This window comes from Hakea prostrata, chromosome 5, assembly GCF_041222555.1.
Source record: "Hakea prostrata isolate BN-2017 chromosome 5, UWA_Hpros_2, whole genome shotgun sequence".
NCBI lineage: Eukaryota > Viridiplantae > Streptophyta > Magnoliopsida > Proteales > Proteaceae > Hakea > Hakea prostrata.
In genome coordinates, this window is record NC_142604.1 from 9,685,127 (window position 1) to 9,711,788 (window position 26,662).

The 26,662-nt window shown below is 36.8% G+C and overlaps 3 protein-coding genes and 1 non-coding gene across 7 annotated transcripts; 3 read left to right on the forward strand and 1 right to left on the reverse strand.

Annotated features, from left to right (window-relative positions):
- The first annotated feature begins 2,424 nt into the window (after positions 1–2,424).
- On the forward strand, positions 2,425–10,105 carry LOC149014993 (outer envelope pore protein 21B, chloroplastic-like). Its single transcript, XM_089156829.1, has 5 exons — positions 2,425–2,621; positions 5,370–5,444; positions 5,528–5,680; positions 8,072–8,170; positions 9,303–10,105. Exons 1-5 carry the CDS (start codon positions 2,529–2,531, stop codon positions 9,384–9,386), a joined length of 504 nt encoding a protein of 167 aa, XP_089012955.1. The 5' UTR covers positions 2,425–2,528; the 3' UTR covers positions 9,387–10,105.
- A 5,759-nt stretch (positions 10,106–15,864) lies between these two features.
- TRNAM-CAU (transfer RNA methionine (anticodon CAU)) lies at positions 15,865–15,936 on the reverse strand. Its single transcript has one exon. It is a non-coding gene; the product is annotated as a tRNA-Met (tRNA).
- A 1,473-nt stretch (positions 15,937–17,409) lies between these two features.
- Positions 17,410–21,906, forward strand: LOC149014995 (RING-H2 finger protein ATL8-like). Of its 4 annotated transcripts, none has more exons than XR_016173640.1 (3): positions 17,410–18,129; positions 18,698–18,913; positions 20,087–21,906. XR_016173640.1 is itself a non-coding variant. In XM_089157059.1 (2 exons), exons 1-2 carry the CDS (start codon positions 17,579–17,581, stop codon positions 18,705–18,707), a joined length of 561 nt encoding a protein of 186 aa, XP_089013185.1. In that variant the 5' UTR covers positions 17,410–17,578; the 3' UTR covers positions 18,708–20,047. The 4 variants fall into 4 exon arrangements, 2 of the variants coding, with proteins under 2 accessions (XP_089013185.1, XP_089013184.1); XR_016173641.1 differs by having other exon boundaries at positions 18,701–18,913; XM_089157059.1 differs by lacking the exon at positions 20,087–21,906 and having other exon boundaries at positions 18,698–20,047.
- A 1,369-nt stretch (positions 21,907–23,275) lies between these two features.
- Positions 23,276–26,238, forward strand: MCD1 (multiple chloroplast division site 1). Its single transcript, XM_089155450.1, has 5 exons — positions 23,276–23,470; positions 23,565–23,876; positions 23,999–24,165; positions 24,394–24,781; positions 25,718–26,238. Exons 1-5 carry the CDS (start codon positions 23,426–23,428, stop codon positions 25,901–25,903), a joined length of 1,098 nt encoding a protein of 365 aa, XP_089011576.1. The 5' UTR covers positions 23,276–23,425; the 3' UTR covers positions 25,904–26,238.
- The last annotated feature ends 424 nt before the right edge of the window (positions 26,239–26,662 follow it).

Genomic DNA, 26,662 nt, shown 5'->3' on the forward strand with positions numbered 1-26,662 from the left:
CAAGTGGACTTCAGCCCCTATTGTATGATTCAAAAACGGCTTTCCGACGGAGTCGCAGATCTGTTCTCTCGATGACGGTGATCCAGACTCTTTGGGTCTCCTGTTAGTCTAGATCAATTCTCTCTATCAGATGCTTGGCAGGGGAGAGGATTGAATGGGGTCCACTTATTTTTTCTGTTATTATTTTTCTATAATAAGTACATATATGGACTCCACCCTTTATCTGTATTGATTTAATAACTTTTTGGGGGAAGTCATATTTATCTTTAGGGAGGTGATCCGGATATTAATTGTTGTCTAATAAATTCCGATTTGATGATTCTCTTTGTCCTGGTGTAATGATTTACTATACCTACGTTTTGTTGCAAGGAAAATTATTGAAGATATTTGTTTTTTCTGTGACAATTTTGCTAGGAAAGTAACGAATAGGGTTTCGGGGAAAAATATATATGTATATATTTTTCACTTAAAGTGATACTCCTAGCAAGAAAAAAGACATATATGGTAGCTTTATTTTTTGATAAAAGTATTTTTATCTTTTGTAATGTACAGATATTTATTGTTTAAAAAAAGTATTTTGCTATAATAGGTGTCGGCATTGAATCTCCCATTAGGGTTCTCTCGTTAAACACACATTTCACTTTGTTTCTCTACAAAAATTTGAAAATTCTGTTAGGGCCTGTTTGGTTACATGAGTCTGGAAATTTTAAATATCTAGAGATTTCAAATCTAAGGATTCATAATTTATAATATTAAATGTTTGGTTGGGTGAATGAAATTTGTGTATTAATCCTCGAAAAAACAATTTGATCGGCGTGATTTTTGTGAATATGCGAAATGTTAAAGCTTTTTTGACTTAACTTCCCTAGGGGATTTGGGTCCATCCTTTACTCATAACTCTACAAATTCATGTTTTTAGTGTAAAAAGGTGAATCTTTAGATTTCATGAATCTCCAGAGATTTTTCCAAAAAAGACAAGTATAGACAATGGAAGAACCAAAATTTTAAATGCTCTGGAATCATTTGTGGCTAATAGGCCAGTGAAAGTGAACAAGATGGATCAATGAGCACCACGAAAAATGAGTTGTTTGGATTCACTAATTTTCGCTGTGCCTACATGTTTGTAGAGAGTTAATACGAGTGAAAGTGAACAACATGGAAATGAGCAAGAATAATGACTTGTGTTGTACCTTTTTTTATTCAATGGCCCTAACTACTTTTTTATAGTTCTAGAGTTCTCGTGGATTTGCTGGGTGAACCGGCCTGACTCGGCGGTTGGATATTTTACCCGTAACAATAGGATTTAATGAGATCGAATAATAAAAAAGTTAATTTTCCTTCCTGAAAATCAAATCAGAAAATATGATTTATCAAGCATGGGGATCGAGAACTCAGGGTTTTGGGTCGCATTTTTGGATTTTCAGATACAAAGGAACCGGTACTAAGGTTTTTGGGGACCGACCCCAACCTAAACCACTGGATCAAAGTGGATGGAATAGGGTGTAAACGGACCTGATTCAGATGGGATAGTTGTAATAATATATCCACATCCTATCATATTTAGACCGATTTGGATAATATTATGGTCCTTATGGATTCGGAAGATAACCGGACAGTTATTTTCTTAAGTAGATTCTCTAAATAGGCATGAATATAGATTCAATACAAGTTTTCGACTACTTATTTACCTCTCTATCATTTTATTTGTGAGGACTATGTTTGAAATTTAAGAATTTAGCAACTTTTGTATCTATTTTAGTAGAAAATTTAGATTTGGCAAAAAAAAAAAAAAAATCACATATCACAGATAAAAATTTTATAAAAATAAGAATAATAAATCTAAATAAAAAACTTAATTGGATAATTTCATCGAACGGATAATAATCGGTAAGAAATGGGTATACCATATCCGCATCCTATTACTAATCAGACACACATTCAGATATCCCTAAACGGATGCGGATGCGAATTTGAAAGCGAATTTCAGTTATCCATTTACACCCTTGCCTATTTACCTCTCTATCATTTTATTTGTCAAGGCTAGATTTGAAATTTAAGAATTTAACAACTTTGGTAGTTATTTTAATAGATCTAGAAAAAATAGTCACATATCACAGGTAAAATTTTGTAAAAATTAAAAAGTAACTTAATCAGATATTTTCGGATAATAATTGATAAAAAATGGTTATACCATAATCATATCTTATTAATAATCGGATTGATTCGGATACCCCTAAACGGATACGGATATGAAAACGGATTTCGATTATCCATCCAAAATGGAGATTCCAAACTTATGAAATCTCCACGGAAAACACTCTTCCTCCAGCCAAACAGGCCGTGTGGCGTACTTTTTGACCGGTGGGGGAAGAAAGAATCTCTTTACTGGAAATTCGCTCTATCTCAATTGAAAATTCGTACTAGTTTTAGCGAACACCTTCTCTCTCACACTAAAGCACAGGGTTCGTTTTTCTTCTTTTCTCTAATCTCCAGTTTCGTCTGACCAGAAGCTCTGAAACTTGGAAGAAATGGAGACTTCTCTCAGATATGGCGGAGACTCTAAAGCTCTTCGAATCCATGCCAAGGAGAAGTTACCCATCATCACCAACCATCACATCCAGGTACCTGTCACTCTATTTATATTCTCCTTCTCTAGCTTCTCCCCGCACTACTAGTAGTATAATTTCTTCATTATTTGTTCCTTTCTTGTAAATCATCTCCCACTTATCACGTTATGTTACTTTGTGCTCGCACAATTTGATTCGCGTTTGCTACTGGTTTCCCATTGGGTTCCGTGTCTGACCTCTTTCTTGATTTCATCAGTTTCTCAATCTTACCTATGCTTCACTGGACAAGATTTTATTGTTGTTGATAGAATGGTGGTTTCTGTTGAATTCGTTCATTGTGTTTTATGAGAATGAATTTTATCAGAAACTTTATAATGGAACTCACTCGGTAGCTGATGCTTTTGGGAACTAGCTATCATATTGAGGCCTCCAATTGTTTTTCTTATCGTATTCCCTACCATTCTTTTAGCTCACTCGTTAGTCCAGGTCCAGATAATCCACTCAATCCACTCAAGGGCCTCGTCCCTTTACAACAAAGAGGCTTAAGCTGCTGTCATTAGATACAGCCGTCAACTCAGTTCTTTAAAGTGGGTCTTTCCAACTGATGATTATTTCCTCCCGTTTTGCTAATGTAAATCATGTATCATTATCCAGGTTGGTGGATTAAGCTTCCTTCACTTGGAATAATTTTTGGGATTCAAGTTGATTTGTATTTGTTAGAATTCCCAAGAAACAAATTGCCCTCATGGTTTTGGTTGTGCGAACCTGTGGAGTGGCCATAGTAGTGGATTAAGAACTAAAGAATGATGTCTTGGATTTATAAGACTGGGAGAAGTAGGTTCTTAATATAAATAGCATTTACACACTCCAGGTCAAATTGGAAAAAAATAGTATGTTATATTTTTGAGAACACATGGATGGATCAAAGTGAGATTTTATTCAAGGGAAAAGATGTTTATAGAATTTTTTTTTTTTTTTTTTTTTTTTGGGGTGGGGGGGGGGGGAGTCTTGGCCACATACGAGAGATCATACAGGCTATTATGGTGGTAATGGTTTTGGAGAAAGGAATGAGATTTAAATATTGGATTTTCTGGTGGCTTTTGATCATCCACTGTGAACACTTCATTTGAAAAGAGAGAGGAACATCACCTGCTAAAGTCGTTGTTATATCAACTAGATAGATTTCTTCCTAATTTGAAGGTCGGATAGATTGCTCTGAAAGGGGCATAAGGTTAAACCTGAGGAGAACCTAGCCATTCAACGTAGGTTTGGTGGGCATAGATATGTGCCTCATTTCTCAAAATCATATGATAGGGGAGCCTGTTTGCCCTAAGATTAGGTTGTGGAGCCTAAAAACTACTTGAATGGTTGAATTCATTTACTAATAAAGTGGTCAAACAAGGAAAGTAGGACTTCTAAGGTTACATCAATGTGTTGGACTGTGAGATGTTAACAAGCATCTAGCAAGTTGGCTAAAGAAGCCTTAGAGGATTTGAAAGCAAAATGATATGCCAATTGGGAGACATTGAGGTGGGTTGATGAGGTTCAAGTGGCTACTAAGACTAAGAAAGATGGTTTTAAGACATGGCAAAACTAAAGAGGATGTAGAGGATCAAATAAGGTATAAATTTGCTGGAAATGTAGCTAAAATGATTGTAGGGAAAGCAAGGGAAAATAAATTTAAAGATTTTTTTTATGACAATATGAGCACAAAGAAGAGAAAGCTATCTATAAGATGGCTAGAATGATAAAGGAAGATTAGGAGCTGTGACCGTGTATGATGTATTTAAACTGGATATGGTTGAGCACTGCTAAGGGACGAGGACAAAAGAAGAAATGGAAAATTAATGGTACCCAAAAGTACCCAGAAAAGAGAAAAGGGGAAAAAATGAAGAAATCTATACTCCTATTAACTATTACCTTACACCCAATACAAAGATGCACCATAGCAGTTCATGGGCCTGGTGCTAACTCCTAGAAGGGAGGAAACTTTTACTGTATGGTCTTCATCGTATTATTGGAGACGAAACAACTATGACAATTACAATGATTTTTTGGTTCCTACTCCTCTTGTAGGAAAACTAGTTAGCACCTTAAGTATCGATAGAGTTAAAAAGGTGGTGGTCTTATTCACACCCGCATTACAACACTAGAAAAGCCCCTTTTCCACCATGCGGAGCAAAGAAGATCTTGAAGCTTTTCCTAACCAGTCGATGGATAGCTTTGGTCAATTTTTTTTTCTCATTTTGGGTGCACCCACATGGTGCATCAGATGGTACACCCATAAAGTGCTTTTGATTTTTACTGCTCTAGTATATAGGTTCACTGTTGGATTTCAATAGAGCCCTTCAGGTGCTCCATTTTAGAGGAGTCGCTGATTCAGATTGAAAGACCGAAAGATCCGCACAAAAACCGGGAGGCAGAAACACCACAGACCCACCAGGAACGAAAGAGCCAGGGAAACAGACAACCCAACCAGAGGGGAAGGAAGAAACCCAAACCACAAAAACAAAAAGCAACCAGGAGGATCAGACACAGAAACAAGGAGGCAGAGGCAGACCAAGCAGGGTGAGGGGGAGGGGCGGGAAAGGATGAGAGAGGCTTTTTTTTTTTGGGGGGGGGGGGGGGAGCAGGTCCTTATGGAGTGATTCATTCTTTATGCTCCTTAGGTTTTATTGGCTGCATCGCTATCATTATCTCATTTGTTTCCTAATAGACTTTCAAAGTACATACTAGGTGTACATAACTTGCTATTATTCAACATTTTTTTGTTGTTAACAATAAAGGTGATTGTTGTGGCAGGTCCATGCAGCACTAGATGCAGGAAGTGGAGATCTGGGTTATTTTAGTGGGGTTGTTAGAAACTTTTCCCCTAAGGTGCCTCCTACTTCTCTACATTGTTTCTTCTCCTTCTTGTTCCTTTCTCATGATAAGATATGTGATGGTTAACTGTTTTGTAGTTTTCAACCAACCTTGATTTTGGGTTAGAGTATGACAAACAAGATAAGTCTAGATATACAGCGCGTGGGAAGACTAAAATTCCTCTCAGAGACAATGGTCTACTAAGTTTTGTTATCAAGGGGAGGTATGATTGCAATACAGAGTTTAAGGAGGTACGTGGTCTGAGCTGGAAAATGTAAACTTGAAGAAAAATTACTTTTAGTTCAGTATATATTTAAGAGCTGTCAATCTGATTTTTTTACTTTTCCCTTCTCTTCTTGCCTTAGAGGATACAAAGTTGAAAATACTGAAGACTTTGTTTTGAATCATTTTATTACTAAGAACAAATTTTAGATAGCATAGTTCATGCAGAATTCTCAGTCTATGAAAAAGGCACTTCGCATGTTGGAGCAATCTGGAAAATATCAAGTTATACAATTTATTGGAGTTAGATTTGGTAAAAAGACTGATCAGTATAGATACGATCCTGAATCAACATTGACATAGACAGTTGACTTGGACAAAACAATAAATCATGGCGATTTTAGATGTTACACTAGTTCAACCTCCCAAAATTGCAACTTACTTGTCTCTTACTGATCTCGGGCTACATGGGATAAACTCTCCTAGTTGATACCTGAGGTTTTTGAGTGCTTCATTCCTCTCCAACAAATTCAAAAGCTTGTCTTAATGATTATTTTTTGAACCTGATGCAAATACAGCAAATTGTCTCAGATAACAAGGGATATACGTAGCACAGTCAAAACTCAGTTTGAGGGTTATCTTTGACAGGAGTAAAATTAGAGATTTTTGTTTCCAGGGTGAATATTGGGCTGTTGGGTGCTACAGGGATTCTGGATGGGTCTGGGCCTCGAGATCTTCATAGCTCACTACATTTCACATGGTAAAGAAGATTGGGCCTGAAGATAATTTAACAGAAAAATGGGCATGCTTCCAGCACTTTTTGAATCATTACTGGGTTCTTTTCAACAATTCAAATGAATTCAGTAAAAAAACTTTGGTTGACAATCTCTTCAAGCAATTTCTGGTCCCTGATTCTCTTATCACATTTGTAGTGCAACACTATATATTGGTCTTAAAGACCCATAACCAGAAAAATATCCTTTTAACTAGGGCAAACTGACACCCCAAAAACATTGATTTTACTTACAAACACCCCTCAGGAATATAGATATGTCAACTGTCCCCACAACTTTTAGTTTTAAGTCTGAACTTAGAAAGACCATTTTTCCACCTAGTTACATTCCCTTTTCGTTTTCCATAATTTTTTTTCTTTCTCATCTTCTCCTTTGTCTTCATAAACAAAGTGGTGTTCTATAACCGGATCCGAATTGATTCTACAATACAATGAACCAACAAAGAAAAGAAAAAGGAAAATAGAGTTTCCAGATTATCATTCTTTTTTCATCTTCATCGGAAGCCACTGATTAGCAAGGAGATTTCTGAAAAAATTAAAAAAAGAAGAAGAAGAAGAAGAAGAAGAAGAAGAAGAAGAAAAATTGAGAGAGAGAGAGAGAGAGAGATCAACCATACCTGAAGGAGCTTCAAGTGATAGATATTGGCAGACTGAATCCAAGTAGGGCAATCTGCTACGGTACCCGGTTAGAGCAAGACTTGGCAATCCATTATTTACCTGAATCCTGAAGATCTTTTTGCCTTTTTACCCTTTTAGATTCATATTGAAAGTTGAAAAATAATTAAAAAAGGTGATTTTACTGAATACTAAGAATGATGGAGCAGGGAGCTCCATTAGATGTGTATGTGTATCTATTTGTGTCAGTAATGCATAATGCCCTATCTTAAACCACATCTCTAGATGACCCTTCCCTGGCCAGATTGTCTTTCATGGAATTAGGCAATCTTGGACGAGTGGTAAGTACAATAGAAAGAAGACACACAACGTGGCTAACTTTCCATGGCATATTGGTGTGACCCATGAAGACATAAAACTCTTCAACCTCAATTTTTGAATAACCTTTAACCACCGACCACTTAATGCTAAAACAGATGCTTTATTTACATTGGAACTGATGATCTAGTTCCTGTTGTGAATGATTTATTACCTTACTGGACCTAAACAAGTGAACCTAGTGCAGACATACTTCCCATGTCAAGTTCTGCCTGCCCCAGATTCAGTGATGATGCACCAGAGGTTAATTTTAATTGAATGGCCTAATTGCGCAGAGGGGCCTGGCTCCCAACAGATTTTTCTCTTTGTGCAATCTTCATCCAGTTTCTGGTAATATCTTACTTGTACCACTGAATCTCTCTTCAACTGCTGCCTCATGAGTCTGATGGTGGTATTTTTGATGGTATCATGTGCTTTTCTCCTTCTGCATTAATCGAAGTCCTACTAGCAAGGAAAAGAATGCCATTGATTTTTGGGGTCATTGTATAGTTCCTGTAGCTATGCATCTTTCTTATCTTGGTTTCATACCTCTGGTTGGGTACAATGCAACAGTAAATGATAAAGAGGGTTGTACCCTTCACACGATTGGTTTATTCTGATACTTGTCTCCACTATGATCTGATGTCCTTCACAGAAGAGGCCAAGAGGAGCTGCAGAATTAAGTTGGAGTATACTTAATTTTCAAAAGGACCAAGATGTAAGGCTCAAAGTTGGCTATGAAATCTTCAATAAGGTATGCACGTGAACATAGGAACACAAATATGCATAGCTCATCATTGCTTTGAAGTTTTCTGTATTGGTGTCCTGGCATGCCAATTGTGGAAAATACCAAGAAAAAAAGAAAGAAAGAGTAAACTAAAACCTTTATATAACCTGTCAAGTGGCTGCCATGACATCAACCAAATGCAGTGGTATTAAATTTTGACTAGGCTGTCATCATGTCTTACCATTATTTTACTTTGGAAACTGTTTAAATAGCAGGAGCATTGTGAAAACAACACAAGAAGCTGCATACAAGGTGAACCATACAGCCAAAATGGGCCATTGGATTTGACTTGTGGCCTATTTATGGAACCTATCTATCCCTTGGGAAAACTGGCGTTCATCTTCCCCATGTGAAAAGATTGGTGTGTGGGCAAGGGTTCCTACAAAGGGCATGTTAACCCTCGTTCCTTCTTGCATGTGCTTTCCTGTTACTTAGAATGCGAAGCTTTCCAATGTTGTCTTGAAGTTAATGGACACCCTCTTTTCTGATATGTTTTTGCGGGGGTAAAGTTTTGTGTTCTTTTCTTATTATTACTTTCTAAGTAGACAACTTATGCAAGGCTCCTTTTGCTTCCTTGTTCTGGTAAAAATCACACAAAAGGACCTGCGTGATAAGGAGTTACATGAGATTTTCCTTTTATCTGGTTTTTAGCTGGAAACAAGGGTTGAAGATTGATATGTAATTTATCTTTTCCTGGTAGCTATTAGCTGGAGGAGATTCCCTAGGTATGACTCTTCAAAAGGTCAAGCAGATCTCTGTGTGGCATCTCTAAAGCTATGTTAGTTATGCCCAGCTAATGTTTGCAAATATTGCAACCCTAATGTCACTACATTGTGCTATTTGCTTTTTCCTTGAACTACTTGTGGAAAGATTCTCCTTCCTTTTCTAATAATTGTTTCAGTTTTCCATTCTCGATGCGCGTTTGTTGAGCAATTCTATTTGGATTGCAATTCCAAAGCAGGATAGTTCTTGCTACTGGGATGAATGGAGTATCATTCTCCTGTAAAGATTGTCTACTTAACTGTTGAACTTAAAAAAAACTGCTTGTTCACCTCTGCTTTCAGTCTTTAAGTCTGTTTGGTACTTTGATTTATTGCAGGTACCATATTTGCAGGTGAGGGAAAACAATTGGACGCTCAATGTAGACATGAACCGCAGATGGTATGTGAGATATGATCTGTAAAAGAGAAATTTAGTTTGTTAGCAGTTGGTAAATCTTTGTTATGTTGAGATGAAAATTCTATCCTGATTGCTAGCATTTGGCCAAGATACAGGCTACGAAAACCTTCATTTATTTCAGGTCTTCAGTTACTATTATTTTTTAAAATCTTAGAACATAGACACTACTATTGATTTTGAAGCCTCTTAGTTCCAAAATTTGTGAACTAAAGTTCATCTTGTTGTGGCATGTAACCAAGGAGGATGTATGCCTGTTTTACAAGGCCACTAGATTACAGATAAAGCTTAATCCTGTTTTCACCATTTGAAGTCATCACTCTGGACTTCAATGCAATGCAAATGGATTGAGAAATCTGCTAGGGCTGCCTCTGTGATACTACCAATTCAAGCTTGACTTTTAGGACCAATTGGTGTCCAGTCCTCCTACCTAACCCAGTATACAACTTGAGCATTTGCAAACTTGGCCACAGTTTTCAAAAACCATTGCAGGCTGGAAGCCTTTCTCTTTTTAATAAAGAGAGAGCATGGTGCCACACTCCCTCCTCCTCCAACCGATTCTTGTTTCATTGCCAAGGCAGAAGTAAGTCCAACAAAACCATTGTCCTGCAACTTAAATATCCAAAAGCTACAACTATCCTTATGATTATCAAGCAGAAATCTGAATGTCCCCCATGACCATGCCACCCCACTAGATTTTGGTAGTAGCTAAATCTTTGATCATCCCTCCAGTTCTATATCCGAATCTTACTGTTCTCTGCTGCTACAACCCCTTGGTCAGGGCCTGATGTATTGTCACCAGCAAAGATAAGTTGTGTTCAAAGAAATGTCAAACAGTGGCTCCCCATCCTACCTCAAAATTGGGAGGCTACAAAGCTCATTGCAGGAATCAATACAGGTACTCATGAATCAATAGACTGTTAATTTGGATGCCAATAATTTCCAATCAACTAGACTGGGACCTAGGAGTTGTTAACGGCTGGGTTTGCGGCAGTTTCGGTTTGGCCTTGACGTTTTTGGACTGAAAAACACTAAGCTCAAAAACAGCTTATTTGCAAAATAACGATTTTGGTTTGGTGCTATTTGGGTTCAGGTTGGCTATTGTTCATACTAATGGTTTGGATTTGGGTTGGAACAATTGAGAGACCATTACTAAACAATAGATTTTGAGTAGAAAATAGGGAACATTTGAAGCAAAATATATTATTATGCCATTGGGTGTAAGTTAAACTCGAAATATATTAGAGGGCTGAAGCTCAAAATTGAACTTATGGATGTTACATAAATGTAGATGCTATTGAATGGAAAACTAGTCTACTGAAATTTTCACTTATTTTCTTTTTTTTTTTTTTAACAAATCTCTTCAAAACTATATCTTAGTAGAACTAACAAGTTAACAGGCATTACGGGTTGGCCTGGACAAGTGCAAAACCATTCGGGCTTTCCCTCTTCATCTCAAACACGGCCCATTAAGGTTTGGTTTGGGCCAATTTGGGCTATAATGGATTGTTTCAGTTTGGTTTGATTTTAACGGTTTGAATTACAAATAAAAAACCATTTGGACTTTGCCCCCTCAGTCCAAATACAACCCATTAAGATTTGGTTTGAGCCAGTTTAGGCGACAATGGGTTGGTTCGATTTGATTTGATTTTAACGATTTGAATTGCAAATTAACACCCTACTAGAACCAACAAGGACTTAAAAAACAATACTGGTTAGGTAACATTTCTTAAGAGCTTCAATATGACTTAGGTCCTCTCTAAATATATATAAAAATAATAAATAAAAAATGAATAAAAAAGTTGATTAAAGGCAAATGAGTTTCCCTTAACATTAGTGGGAAGGAATCTGGATATTCTACATGAGATCTATTCAGTTAGAACAGGAAAGAGAACAGCATGGACCCACCCATGCCAAGTTTCACTAAGTGAAAGGGCTCCTGTTGGCAATCTTTACAATATCATATCATCAACCACCATACACTCTAAATATTTTTTTCTTTTTTAATTAGGTAAATAAGATAAGAGTTTAGACTTTTTAGTCTTGCCACTTGTGATATTATTTAATTATTTCATCTTTTAGGAAGGTGGTTAGATATGATCCAGTGCCGGAAAGTTGTGTGAAATGAGACATAAGGTGCCCCAAGGAAGGCTCCTTCCCTTGGCCGGCGGTCAAAAAGCTTTATAAGTTTACTTGGACTTGGACTTGGCCTTCTTACGGGTCAGACTTGTGTTAGGAAGGAAGTCCTAAATGAGTAGAAATTAGCATATGGAGATTGGAAATGGTGGGACCGGCCGATCCCGACATCGATTGAAAAGCGTCATGATGATTCGTAAAAGAAAATGTAGCAAGTGATGCAAATCTGGGGATGTAGTTTTCAATCCACAGATAAGTAGTTGAGTACAGTATAGACGTCAAGATGATCCTCTGAGCTATACACTGTAAACTGACTCTAGCTCTGATACCAACTCTAAGTGAAGACAACCGAGTATTAAAAAATATTTTTATACAAGTGCTGATACATGGCTGGCATGTGAAGCATTAGACCTCACTTGACCTAATCTCTAGGGTCTCTATCACCAAATATAGTACTTCCATTACCTCTTTTTTATATTTAAATTTCCCTTTGAATAGTATTAAAATTGACTTTCAGATGGCCAAGATCTGATCCCATTACCTTAAAGTAGTGTGTATTTTATATAGAAATCTTGTGGGTATTAGTCTTAGGTTTCATACCATATGGTATGAATATGAAAAAGTTAGTGCTGTGGCACTTTGACAAGCAAGCTTTACAATGCATCTTCTATGGACAATAATCTTTTATAACCGGCCCACTCATCATATCATTTGCTTCTGCTTTGGGTTTTCAAAATGAAGAAAATTTTTAATAGAGGAAGAGAGACAAACATGTTCCACTCCACCATGTGAGGAAAAGAATGAGCACTAGAAAAGCTTCATTTTATGTAGGCTTCCAAGTTTCTTCCTAAAAAAAGAGAGTTTCTTCTGTTCTATTTATGAATGGTAGTGAAAGTGGATGACCATGTTCCTAAAGAGAAAAATCAAAGCTGTGCTACAAAGAAGGATGCGTGCGCGGTTGTGACTTATCGTTTTCAAGTCTCGAAGAGCTTTTGTTATAATGACTAATGGGGTCCAATTTAGTTATACGTGTTAAATTGGGCGAGTCTAGTACAAATATATTAAAGTGCTTGATTCGATCTATTTTATTAACTTCAGAGCTATCAGCATAAGAGAAAGCTACTTGCAGTAGTGTGAAAGCTGTGAAAATTGTCAAGAAAAGCTATCTGCTGCTTTACAAAAAATGTAAAAAAATGAGCAGTTTGCAGCTTCTTGGAGACGACTATCTACTGCTACTGAGCTGCTTAGAGTGGGAGCCATTGAAGATGACTGCAGAAGCATTTCAACATGTTTTATCGACTTTGAAACTTTTTACACACCAGTCAAAAAAAAATGATTCCCTCCAGACAAAAAGAAACTCGGCCTTCATTAAGTCGGGCCTGGGCTGCCTGCGGTTACAGAATCGCCCGCAAAAGCCGCTATCGCAACTAGAGCAATAAACAGTAGCGCAGAGTAAATAACAGCTCCACTCCAACTCCCATTTTTGGTTTGTTCTCTTCCTTCTAATCTCTCACTAATAATCCTTTTCCAAGTTCTGTTTTGAATACATATCAAAATTGTACATAAAATTTCAATAAAAAAAAAAAAAAATTTGGTAGAAAATTCCAATTAATTATTTCCCTTTCCCACTTGGAACTGAGCTTTTGTTGATAGATGTAGTAGGCCAACTAGCTTCTTTCCTTGAATCTTGATGTAATTGACACATTCATGAGTTGGCATAGGAATCAAAATCTGATGGGTCCCATCTTTGGATTCCAATCTTCATTCACATTCAGATTCACAAAGATGATTAACTCTTTTATGTGGCGGTTGCTTTTAGTGGCAGCAGCCGTGCCCATGACCCCATGATGCTATTATCCATGTTACTATCTTATCCAATGTGTTTGTTAAAAGTCCTCTGAGGATAAGTCCTTGGGAAAATTACTTCCTTTTCTTCTCTGGAGAGCAAGGGCATAGGTTCTACCATAAAGAGCAATTCAAATTCCTCCTTTTTCTTATCCAAACACAACCCTGTAAAAAAAAAAAAAAAAAAGGGAAGATGGAGCAATAGACCTTAAGCACTTGGTTAATTAACTTTCTTATCAGGAATCAGGAAGAAGATCTATGGACTTCTTTTTAACTAGATATTCTTTTATGAGATTTGAACCTTTAATGTGGTGTCAATTTTTATACCAAATGTTAAGTATTTAACCAGTGCATCAAAAACTCCAAAACTGATGAAACATATAGAATCAAGCTCTTTAATCTATCTCACACTAAGCTAGCTAGATCTAACTTCTAGACACTAAATTGAACACCATTAGGCATATAACATCTTTTCAATCTCCATTCATCCTTGGCTAGAGCCACTTGGTTGTAGCAGTTCATTAAGTAAAAATATGGATATGGATTCACACATGCCAATGGCTGGGTGGGTTGCGTAATGAAAATTCTTTTCAATAAATGGAAAGGCAGAGGGGCAGCAATCCGAATGTTTAGCAGCTTTTATAATGTGGCAGTTGTGGTTAGCACGGAATGAAAGAGTCATTAAAGGCCGTTGTCGTATTCAATCAGCGGAGGTGATAACAAAGGCTTCACGATATGCAAAAGAATTTATAGACAACAACTCAATCAAGAATGGGTCGCGGAGAAAGGGGCTACAAGTCAACAAATCAGTCTCATGGACACCTCCTCCACAAGGTCCCTTTAAGGTGAACATAGATGCTACTCTTAGCAAGGCCATAGCCAAATCCGGTCTAGGTGTTATTATAAGAAATGAGGAGGATCATTATTTGCTTGCAAAATCGGTTCCTGTGGAGTTTTTGAATATTTTAAATGGTGAAACAATGACAGTTCATGAAGGGCTACGAGAAGCTTTAGAGTTGGGCATTTTGACATCGGTGATTGAGGCAGACAACAAAGAATTGATCTCAATCCTAAATAACAGCAACAAACCAACTCCTTTAAGAGTCCAAGCTATAGTTTCAAATGTCTATTTTTCTAGCTCTCAATTTGAGAGTTGTAGTTTTTGTTATGTTCTTAGAATGGCCAATGTCCTGGCCGATAAACTAGCAAAGATGGCATTGTTGATTCCGAGCTCGACATCATGGCCGGTAACCACTCATGGCTGGATGACTTGGAACAAAAGCAATTTGTAAGTAAGGTAGGGCCAACTGGGCATTGTTGAGACAAACTTCACATGGAAGGAGTTCCTAGTTTACATTCATTTTCATGAAAGCTAAGACAACAAAGATTGATGCCTGACCCAGACCCTTCTCATTCTTAGAATCTGACTTGTACTATAAACTTTTGATGTAAGATTATCACTATAATTAAATTTAAATAATTTTGGTTCAAATTTTTATAAAATCACCACTATAAGGGCACTGAAAGTAGACAAAATTAGATGAAGTTGCAAGTTGCAACATGAACTTTATGGGGATTTTCATATAAAAAAATAATTTTATAGAGATATTTATGCAATTTTATAGTAATCAAATCTCTTTCTCCATTCCAAAACCCATCCCACTTCACGGGAAAAAAAGAAGATGAGAGTGTCAAGTATTTCGAATAATTCTGACATACTTATAAGAATATTGACGCGAACCATATTATTTATTATGTGGGAAAGGTTGCGAGACACACTGACGCATTTTTTTTTATATATTGTACTATAATTGACAAGAATTATTACCCATACTTAAATATGTTTCATGTCATGTATAATTATTCTTTTATTAAAATCAATAAAATGTCTATTTTTTAATATTACCCTTGAAAAGAAAAATGTTCATATGAAAGAATAAATATAGTTTAAATTTTAAAGAAAAAAATGAGTACTTTGTCTATGAAACAAAGAGCAATGAGGGGGACCAAAAAACCATCATGAAGAGTGCTAGTGATTTTGATTGGTATCAATAAAATGTATATGTCTAAATTAACATACTTTAACAACTTAGATCTCCAGCCTTTTTGAAGGGAAAAGGGTTCAAACATTTCATCATTTTTAAGTTAAAATATCTTACGATCTTTTCATAGAAATCATCGTGCATGAATAATGCCACATTATAATACTACCGAAAGACATTTGTTTTGGTGGGTAGCTTTCCATTTTCTGTCATCTTTCAACTTCTTCCGCTAACCGTTCACATCCTGCACTGTCTATTCATCCAATCCTTACTCGACTCTTGTGTTCTATTCATCCAATCCTTACTCGACTCTTGTGTTCTTCGAGATAACTAGTACAGTCTCTTAGCATGATTAGATTCTTGAAGAAAATTTAAATCGTTTATTGAAATAAGAACTTATTAATGAGACTTAAAATTCTTGGACTAAATAATAAAAATAAAAAAATCATTTGGAAGCCACTCTATCAGAGCCAGGTTTCGATCCTGGGACCTGTGGGTTATGGGCCCACCACGCTTCCGCTGCGCCACTCTGATTTGTTATTTATTGTATGTAATTATTAATTTATAATATTAATTTTTACTAAATGGCGTCATGCTTAATGCTTGAAATCTTAAATAAAAAAGAGCTTTGTATTTCTTTCTATTTGCTAACAAGAGTAGGTATCTCCATAATACCAACTTTTCTAGGATAAAAATAAAGAGAATAGCAATGTTGTTTTTTTCTTTCAAGGTGTTCCATATAATGTATACCATCTTTCTACCTACTATTTATTTGAGTGTTGTATCCAATAATCAACTACTTGAGATAATGGAATAAAGGTTTGAATCATTCCAAAAACCCTAGAATTAACCCTTATATAAAAAAACACTAAATTTCTAAAGTTTCTAGCCATAAATTAGGAACTATATCAAATTAATTACCTTAGAATTGGACCTCAAGTCATAGAACTCTAAGATTCTAAGGGTTCTTTTCTCAAATAAGGTAAGCAAAGTACAAGGGATGCAATAGCATGGAATGGAATGAACTCAAACCTCTTGTTAAACATGGATATTAATAAGATGTTCAAACATGAATTTCTAGGGTAGTCTCCTTTTATCAAAGAAAATAGAAGTACATGATGTACATCTAAAATAATAATTTTTTTGTTATTTGTTAAGAAAAACAAGGTTACCATTCTATAGGATAAAATTAGCAATGCAAATGTGGAAATTTGTCCAATCCATTTTTGACATAGTGACACCAACCAGCTATTTCTTTATAAATGTATGACATGTGTCCTAACTCCTAACATCACATCAAATGATTAAAATAATTTATTTATAAGTCACATCAAAGAGTCGTGATTAATTTTTTTTTAAAATAATATGGTTTATAAATAGACCTCAATCTTTTGATGTGATGTTGGAACACATATCACATACCTACAATGAATAGACTGGATATTGGTACATGCACAGACGAGAGACCAAGATACACTAAATGATTAGGACAGTGTGAGAAAGCTCTTACACAAAGGAATAAAACTTAGCTAATAAAAAATGATCAATACGCCCATGAGAAAGTTTTTCTGTAAAAAACGGAACTCGATACTATGAATATTTTTGTTACTCGGTCACTGATGAAAGAGTTACGTATTTAGCTTGTTTTTTTTCCGGATACAAATGGACTTTTCAAGGGTTGAACTCGCGATTCACTGAGAAGTGAGATTTTCAAACTTTCCACTTAAGCTTCTCTCCATTGACATTTATGGTTTCTCTTTTTGAAAGATTTTTCCAATAAATTATAAGATTCAGTCACGTATAATATTTTATTTGTAGAAATGGTAGCAATCAACATTTTTTCATTACTATCCCTGTTAGCAGCCAATAAAATAGAATCAAAAAGGTTAATTCTTGAAAATATATTTTTTCTCATTGAACAAAAATGCAAAAAGTGTAGTTGGGCATTCTACGCGGCCAGACAGTTAGTAGTTCGGTTGTTCCTTATCTGCCCTATAAAAACGTCTCTTGCATCAACCAGACCAGAAGCTACTGACTGCAATTCTATGAAACGAGAAGTTCAAGAAAATCTCATAGAAGAAAGAAACCCCAACAACTTCTCTTCTTCTTCTTCTTCTCACCTAACTTCTCTCTCTTCTCTCTCTCTCTCTCTTCTGAGATCTCTCAGTGATTCACCATGCCGTTAAGATACCTAACAAGCATCAACAACTCCTCCTCGTCAAAGCAGCTGCCGGCAGAACCACCGAGCTCCATCAACGTCGACTCAGATTTCGTGGTCATTCTCGCAGCTCTCCTTTGTGCCCTAATTTGTGTTGTAGGCCTAATAGCAGTAGCTCGCTGCGCCTGGATCCGCCGCGCTTCGGACAGTTCCGGTGAAGCTGGACGGTCACAGCCGCGTGCTTCGGCGAATAAAGGACTGAAGAAGAAAGTACTTCGAGCACTTCCGAAGCTCACCTTCAACGTTGACGTGAACGGAAAAGTTGCAGATTGCCCTATCTGCTTGACGGATTTCGTGGATGGAGATGAGATCCGGATGCTGCCTCAGTGTGGTCACACCTTCCACGTCGGATGCATCGATACCTGGCTTGGGTCCCATTCTTCCTGTCCTTCTTGCCGTCAGATTCTCGTCGTCACCATGTGTCAAAAGTGCGGTGGATTACCGGCGACCTCCGGCGTCGGCGTTGACACAGAATCTGGAGCGAAATCAAGAGAAGATGACGTCAATAGGTTTTTACCCTAACCTCCAGATCAACCGGAAAATTTCTCTGTCCTCCAAAATTGTATAATCTTCTCCCATTAGGGCTCTTAATCCCCTTTCTTGTTCAGGAATTCCTTTCCAATTAGGGTTCTTATTCCCCTTCCTCTTGGAATTTGAAATGTTGTAATTGTAGGGAGATGTAAATATGTTTGTTATACGAATATAATTGGAGATTTAAATCAAGATTAGTTCGTCATCTTCAGATTGTTCATCTATGCAATAGAATTTTTTTATTTTTTTTATTTAACTTCTGGATAAATTCGCAATAGAAATTCATTCATAAATGCAATGCGACTGTTTTCTTGGTAGAAGTGAATGCAAATCTCATCAGATATTGGAAGTGATTGTTGTGATTTTTGAAATTTGATCTACATGCGTCTTTACCTTACACCAAAAAAAGAATTTGGACTCCATCTAGAGTTGTGTAAGGTGGGACCTGCACATCCCTCTCAGTTTTTAATGTGTGTCCCCATGTGTTTAAAGCACAAGCTGCTGCTTACTTTGCTTAGACTAATAACTCTTCTTTCCTTGTTTTAGTAGGCTATGATATGATGGAAATCTGATCTGGGTTTGAAAAATGGTAAAGCAATTAATACCAAACAGTGATGTACAGTGTGGGACTGAGAGTTTAAACTTCCAAACCAGAAGACTATCAACAGGGAAGAAACAAAGAGACGACTAGATCAGAAGAAGACACAGGAAGAGAACCCAACAGAAAGTCAGAGATTAAGAGATAGCCCACTTCACCTTGAGGTAGAGGATCTCAATTCAGAATTCTGCATTGCGTGTTGATAACTCTGTAGTGTCTTTAATTGAGTAAGATAGGTTTTGTTTCGTGTACTTTGATTTTCAATTAGCCTATGGTTGAACATGGTCTGGATTCAATTGTTGACTTGTTGTTCTATTAATTTTGTTAAACACTTTGAGTCTATGTTTAAGTCTCTTGTTTAACTTAGTCTTTTAAGGGAATTTCTATGATGGTTTCTTCTTCCTCACACCAGTCAAGACAAAACTTTTATTGTTAGCACCATAAGTTATTTAGCTTTGATTTTAATAATTGTTAATGAATGATCATAATTGAATGAAGGGAATCAGATCTTATGCCTCAAGATCCTTCAAAAGTGGGTTTAGTGGAAATAAATAATCTTTTCTAATGGTCCATAATGGTGTGGTACAAAAGTCAAATATGAAAAAAGTGACCAAGCAGGTGGCAGAGTTATATGGGAGGTCAGGGGACTATGGGAATATGATTTCTGAACAATAGCATTAGAAATGGAGGCTTGTAGAAATGCTGTTGTAGTCTTTGACAAAGTTTAACAACCTTTAGCTAGTGGTTATGTACAATAGTTGCATGTCATTATCTCAATTCTGAATGGAAACTTACATGAGTGTGATTCTTAACCTTAAAGATATATTATATAGTTTTTATTATATATAAATAAAATAACCAACTCCTTACTATCTGATGTATGACCTAAATTCTATCATAGAAATCATAAGATAAAACGACATAAATAAATCATATATTTATACATAAGTTTTAAACATTTTTTCGACATTACCTGATTAACTTCTTTGCATCTGGCTCCTCTAGGATGAAGTTGTCTAAAATTTGGTGGATTTTACCACTTTTTTTCATCGTAAATCCTACAATCCCCAGGTCTGGAGACATTTTCCCCCTAAATTTTTTGAATAAATAATTTCTTTTTACACCAAAACATTATTATTGCTTTTACCTCTTTTAAGCTGAATAACTAGATTCCTTATTAACAGAAACACTCTATTCCTCAACAGTACAAATCCACTTTTAACTGTTTTTGGTTTCTTCTCCTATTTGAAATGTCTTAAACCTGATTTAATCTAGGAGGTCACACTTCATTTCCAATGGGTTATTTTGTTAATCTATGGGCTTATATTCTTGTGTAGTGTTCTTGAAGCTTGTGTCTGCTCTCTGCTGGATTGTTCGTTTGAAGTTAAAAGGTAACAATTTTCTGCACCTTCCACAAAGTAGGGAACTGGTACCATAGCCAAAGTTGGTTTGGCCCAATCATCAAAATGTCACTTTACATAGTTAATTTATGCTTTTCAAGATTGCCTTTATTTTTTCATTTATTTATATTTACCTTTTATAAAAAGATAATTTGTTGAAAACGAAAACCATGAGCGGAAAACAACCCAACTAGGCTACAGGAAAAAAATTCAAGAACAAAAGAATGGAGGCTTTCATCTTAAAATAAAGATTACTTTTTTTTCTTTTTCTTTTTCTTGGGACAAGATGCCCTACAACAATTACTTTAATTCAGAATATAGGACAGAGCCATAAAGAGAGAATTTATCACTTAAAGTGAACTAAGTGAATCAATGAAGAAACAAGGAAGATCATGACAAAATCTTGTGATACTTCTGAGAAAGATGTCTCAAAAGCTCAAAATCATATCAATAATCACATGGCAATCTAAATTCATTTCACCATGTGAGTTTCTATCCAACAGATGAAGACTTTACAGATGTATTCAAATTAATGAGCGAAAAGGGTGTTTTTTTTCTTCTTCTTTTCTTTATAAAACTCGTATTTTTCCACAAGTTGTGTAAAAGCTTGACCCACATTAAAAAAGGAGATTCAAATCATATACTAAAGTTTTCTGTCTTAGATTTTTGGCACACAAAATCTATCAAATTGATTCTATTCTCAATACACTTCTTGTGTTGGTTTTGAATTGCCTGGTCTAGTGGTTTTTTTTATGTTGAGCTCTTTGTAGATCTTATCTCCTAGAATGAGACAGGCAAAAGGATGGGAATCTTTGCACTTTGTTAGTTTATGCAGAAACACTGCCAACCATGGAGGCAAATGAAGGTCTGGCAACAGCCCAAGGATTCAAAATCAGTGATATGCACATAGAGACTTTATGTGAGGCGTGTGGGGAAGTAGAGGAACCAATTGAGCATGTCTTATTCCATTGTCCTCTGGCACGATAAGTGTACTATGCTTGCCCTCTAACATGGTGCATTAATGAAGGAGGATCGTCCATAGAAAAATGGATTAAAGCTTGGGATCGATTTGATGTAATGGGAGAGAAAGAAGCAACAAAACTAAGAAGTCTCTGTGCCTTTATTGTGTGGAATCTATGGATTAAAGCTTGGGATCGATTTGATGTAATGGGAGAGAAAGAAGCAACAAAACTAAGAAGTCTCTGTGCCTTTATTGTGTGGAATCTATGGAGGGCAAGGAATGATAGAGTTGTTGGTAACCGTACATAGACAGAGGAGGAGGTTATTCAACAAGCTTTAGTACCCATGGCGAATGCTGGGACCACAAGAAAAAGCTCACAAATGCACAATTCAACTTAAAAAAGAGGTGTGAACAATGATACAAAAGCTAACCCATTACAAAGATTTCTCTGGAGACAAAATTCTGTTTTGATCAATACAGATGCCTCTCGGAAGCCAAAAGAAAAAAATGTGGCTTGGGAGTTCTTATTAGAGGAGGTGATGGAAAACCTCTGCTAGCAGTCTCTAATCCACAAAGTTTTATGTTCCCATTGGAAGGTGAAGCCCTTGCCATGCACGTTGGACTTTTGGAAGCAATTGGAGAAGGTTATGAACATGTGGAGGTTCACTCGATGTTAGGATCTAATCAATTTGGTTTTGAATGAGTCCATACCTCTCCCATATATTCTACCTATAGTCTAGGATATATAGAATGCTAGACTTTAAATTCTTGGATTTTGGAGCAAGGCACATTTCTAGAAAATCCAATGTAATTGCGGATATCCTATTTAGGAAGGCAATCAACCTTACAAACAAGGTTGAGTGGCCTATTTCCAACTGGTGATTGTTGGAGCTTTGCTCGGCCACTCCTCAGGTTTCTTATGAATAAATATATATTTACCCCCCCCCCCAAAAAAAAGGAACAGATCAAAACATGAAATTAATTTAAGTGCATTTGTGGTCCCCTTTGCCGATATCGATTGGTTTGATTTTGACATCCTTCCCCTATCATGGCCTTCATTTTCTCCAACTTATAGAGACGGACTATGAATGTAGCTTGAAAATAAGGCATTGAAACAGCCTCAGCAAAGATCAATGTCTCATAATATGAGGTCAAAGTTGAAACTCTTAGAGACCAGGGATAAAACACCATAATATATTTAAATCATAGAGATAATTACTGCCCCCCATAATTATAGCTTAATTACTATATGATTATGTTCTTTATGAAATCATTATTGTCCCCTCAGTTCCAGCAGTATTAATAAATGGTTGAATGTTTAATGTATATTTTATCATTTTAGAATTAAGAAGCTAAAAGACAATATTTTCTTCATTTAGAAAAGAAATAATATAAAAAATTAATTTTACCCTTGTATTCTTGTCATTTTGGATTCCAAATAGTAAAATCTTTCACTCACATTAGAGGAAGATAGACTTTTTTATTTTATTTTATTTTATTTTATTTTAATGAGGGTAAGTGAAGAAAACGATTACGGATGAATGCATGGAAATAGTTCTGCGTAGGAAAAATAAAACGCTCGACCCAATATTACCGTTGAATGTATAGCCTTCTCCCAAGCCCAAGCCCAAGCCCAAGTCCAAGCCCTACAGTCTGGGTTTTATCAAGGAGCCCAAGTTCAGCCCATTAGAAAAAGGTGTAAAATGCATGGCCTTCTCCCAAGCCCAAGCCCTACTAGCAAAAGGTGTAAAGGCCCAGTTATTTAGGTTCCGTTGAATGCATGGCCTTCTCCCAAGCCCAAGCCCTACGGTCTGGGTTTTATCAGCGAGCCCAAGTTCAGCCCACTAGCTAAAGGTGTAAAGGCCCAGTCAGTTAGGTTCCGTTGAATGCATGGCCTTCTCCCAAGCCCAAGCCCTACGGTCTGGGTTTTATCAGCGAGCCCAAGTTCAGCCCACTAGCAAAAGGTGTAAAGGCCCAGTTATTTAGGTTCCGTTGAATGCATGGCCTTCTCCCAAGCCCAAGCCCTACGGTCTGGGTTTTATCAGCGAGCCCAAGTTCAGCCCACTAGTAAAAGGTTTAAAGGCCCAGTTATTTAGGTTCCGTTTGGATGGCTGTGATGAAATAGTGAATAACACCTGAAACATTTAGGTTCAATTCTTGCCAAACAAACACAACCTGAAAGTGGATGAGTTCTCGTCGCAGGAGCGACAATCAGGAGAAGGGGAAATCTTCAGTTGTATCGTTCATGGATGTTTCGATATTCTCAAGCCGTCAAACCCTAATTCTGTTTTTAGCCGAATGATCTCTGCGCAACAATGGCATCGATTTCGACTCTTCAATTTCATGCTATCACTTTCCAGGTATTCTTATTCGCCAATTTTCTTCTCACATTTTGACTATGTTGTGTGTTATTATCTTCTTAAAATATTGAAACTGGAAATTTTTCCTTTGTAGCCTGCATCATGGGCTTCGAGGAATCGGAATTCTAGAAATGCAGTAGAATTCGGACCCGCAGTACAGCTTAATTTTGGAAGTTCTATGAATTGGAACCCTCCGAAAAGAGAACACTATCTTGCGATTCGAGTGTTTTGCAGTTCGACGAGTTCTGGGGACAAGGGGGACAGAAATATTGTGGACTTTAAGGATTCATTCAGGAGTTTCCCAATAGCCATAAAATCTCTGGTGGAGAGGAATGTCATGAATTCTAATGACTCATTCAGTAATTTGGGAGGAGCTATAAAATCTCTTCCTCCGGTTATTTTCTTGGTATGGCGGTTTAATATCTTTTTTTAATGATCTATCTTCATAGACATTGCCAGTATAGCCTTGCTTTAATTTTGTTGTTGTTTGTTGTAATGCTCACATTGTTAAGTATTTCTATGTCACAGATGAAAAGGCGGCATGACACTAATTTCCTTGTTGGGTTTTGTCTCGCAATTGTATTTCTTGTTATTGCTGTCAAACAATATACAGCTTCCAAGTCTAGGCACAATCAACGTGGCTCTGTAGCTGATCTTGTCAAACGAGGCCAGTTGAGGTCTGATAGAAGAGGCATGTATGTTCTCTAACCGCCATTTGTTGCCAATCACTTTTTTTATGAATCATGCATCAAATTACTCCACCATGTTAAACATGATGAGCTTACCCTTTTATTATGATATTCTGGTTAAAGTTTTGGTGTAAGAAACTGGCATGTGTAATGCTGGGATTGTAATTCTAAACTGAAATCATCACGTACTTCTTTTAAAACTGTTGTCATACTTGTATATTTGGATGCTTACAGTTCAAAACCTCTCAAGTATGAGGATCCTTTCAATAACCCGTTCGTGAAGATAAGTAAGAGTAATTCGTCTGTTGAGATGTGTGGAAAGGTGTATCGTTTAGCACCCGTGACTCTTACAGAAGAGGAACAATCTAGCCATCAGAAACGGAGGTCGAGAGCATATCAATGGAAGAGACCGACGATATTTTTGAAGGAAGGGGATTCAATGCCCCCAGATGTTGACCCGGACACAGTTAGATGGATTCCAGCAAATCATCCATTTGCAACAACTGTCAGTGATATTGATGAGGAATTGGCACAAAACAATGTGTATCAAAAGCATGGAGTCCCATTCCGGATTCAGGCTGAGCATGATGCATTGCAAAAAAAGCTAGAAGCTCTACAGGGTGTAAGTTTTTCTTATCATTCAGGTTTATTTCTTCTTTTTATGTCAACTGTTAAGCATTGAGCATTTTGTAGAGAGTATTTGGACAATATGTGCATCAAAGTCTTGATAGTCTTCATGGTCTCTCCATGATGTCTTAAAGGGAGTTTAAACCCCTCATTCCTTTCTTCCAATCCATAGCCTCCATATATCCCTTCATACCCTCTAGGCCTCTACAACCTCTCCCAAAAAATGTCTGTTTTGATCATCCATTATAATAATCTTTTAACCTTCTAATCAATCCGTGTGTTACCAAAATTGTAACTGCATTCTACCAGTTCTACTTGTGTGCATAAACCCTAATTATCTTGACAATCTCCATCTGCAGTAAAATCATCGACCATGTCATTTTTTGGATCTTTTCCTCCTGTGATGCCTGCTCTAGTTCTATTAATTCAAAACCTGTATTCCAAAGTCTAAAGCTATCCAACACCTTAGTCATTTTACCTTTACATCTAGTCTCTTATCGCAAGCAGTATTGATCCTTACTACAAACTTTTACCTGTTAGGATCCACTGTCCTCAGATGCTAATCTGTTTGTATGCTTTTGTTTATTATATATGTTATTGCTAACCCTCTTCCCATTTCACTGCCCCTACCTTATTAGCTTTTGCACATACTTTCTACATTTATTTTAAATGGTCCATTTCTCTTCCCTCTTTAGAAAGTTGTTCAATATGCTTTTGTCCTATTTCAGGTCCTTAAAAATAGAATATGACCCAGTTCCTAATAACTCGTGGTGAAGAGAGAATCTCTTCATCCACAGGATTTGATGCTGGATATATGTGATATTATTAATTTAATGGTTGTTGTGTTCTATTATTCATCGTTCCAGTCACTTGCACAAACCCAATCGTAAGGTTTTCTTTTCGAGGCAACTTATTTCATGTGGTTTTGTAGGAGCAAAAACTCAATAAATTGGCGATTGATCCAGCTAGTGCCAGAGATTTTGAAAGACCATTCAAGTCATTTTCCAAATCTCATGAACAGCTAGATCATAATCCATCCGCTAATCAAGATGGTGTTTCCCTTCCTCCCAAGTCAGACAGGGCTCCCAATTCCTTGGAATCCAACACCCCATCTTAGGAGCTACAGAAACTGTGAGGTACATTTGGGACTATCTTGATATCAGCTGCATGCAAGAGCTGCTGAACATCTGTATGAGTTGATCATTCGTAGATGAAACTAACAGTTTTGAAGCCCGAGCAGAAAAATCCAACTAAGCACAGGGAAAGGCTGGCTTTGTAAATAGATGCAAACATTATATTGTTTGCTACTGTAGTGTTGTCTAAAGTTGTAGAGAGTTGTATTCATTTGGAACAGTTTGTGTTTTGGTTTTCTCAGTATAATTTTTGGACTTCAATCAAACTTCAGAATGGGTAGCCTTTCCGGAGGTTGTTTTCTCTATTTATTTTGCTAATGTTGCCTCGTGCTCAGGATCTCCTCTTCATTAATGTGTAACCTTGAGATTACCTGACCTGGGTTTCTGTCATTGTTTACGATCAGATTAGATTAATGGATTTTGACTAATGCGAGGATCCCTAAGACGTATAAGGGCGAGTCACATACGTATGGCATCTGAAGCTGGTAGAATTAGCAGTATGGGTAGAGCAAACTGATAATATCCTTTGAAGATTTTCCCTGTTTTTGTGGACATTGTCCCAATCATAAATTGTTTTAGTCAGATCTGTATCATTAGAGAGGAAATAAACCACATTGAAGTGGCTCTAATTTGGTCACGGTAGAAACTGCCAAGCAATACGCACAAGTGGAGGTGTTGATCACAAAACACCTTCCGGTTCTCCCAGATTTGATGCCTCATAACCTGCTCTGTGCTTAACGAAC

Coding starts and splice junctions, on each gene's coding strand:
- LOC149014993 (XM_089156829.1), top strand. CDS start 2,529: ATGGAGACTTCTCTCAGATATGGCGGAGACTCTAAAGCTCTTCGAATC. Junction 5,445..5,527: donor TTAGAAACTTTTCCCCTAAG/GTGCCTCCTACT, acceptor ACTGTTTTGTAG/TTTTCAACCAACCTTGATTT. Junction 5,681..8,071: donor GCAATACAGAGTTTAAGGAG/GTACGTGGTCTG, acceptor TGTCCTTCACAG/AAGAGGCCAAGAGGAGCTGC.
- LOC149014995 (XM_089157058.1), top strand. CDS start 17,579: ATGCCGTTAAGATACCTAACAAGCATCAACAACTCCTCCTCGTCAAAG.
- MCD1 (XM_089155450.1), top strand. CDS start 23,426: ATGGCATCGATTTCGACTCTTCAATTTCATGCTATCACTTTCCAG. Junction 23,471..23,564: donor TTCATGCTATCACTTTCCAG/GTATTCTTATTC, acceptor TTTCCTTTGTAG/CCTGCATCATGGGCTTCGAG. Junction 24,782..25,717: donor AGCTAGAAGCTCTACAGGGT/GTAAGTTTTTCT, acceptor GTGGTTTTGTAG/GAGCAAAAACTCAATAAATT.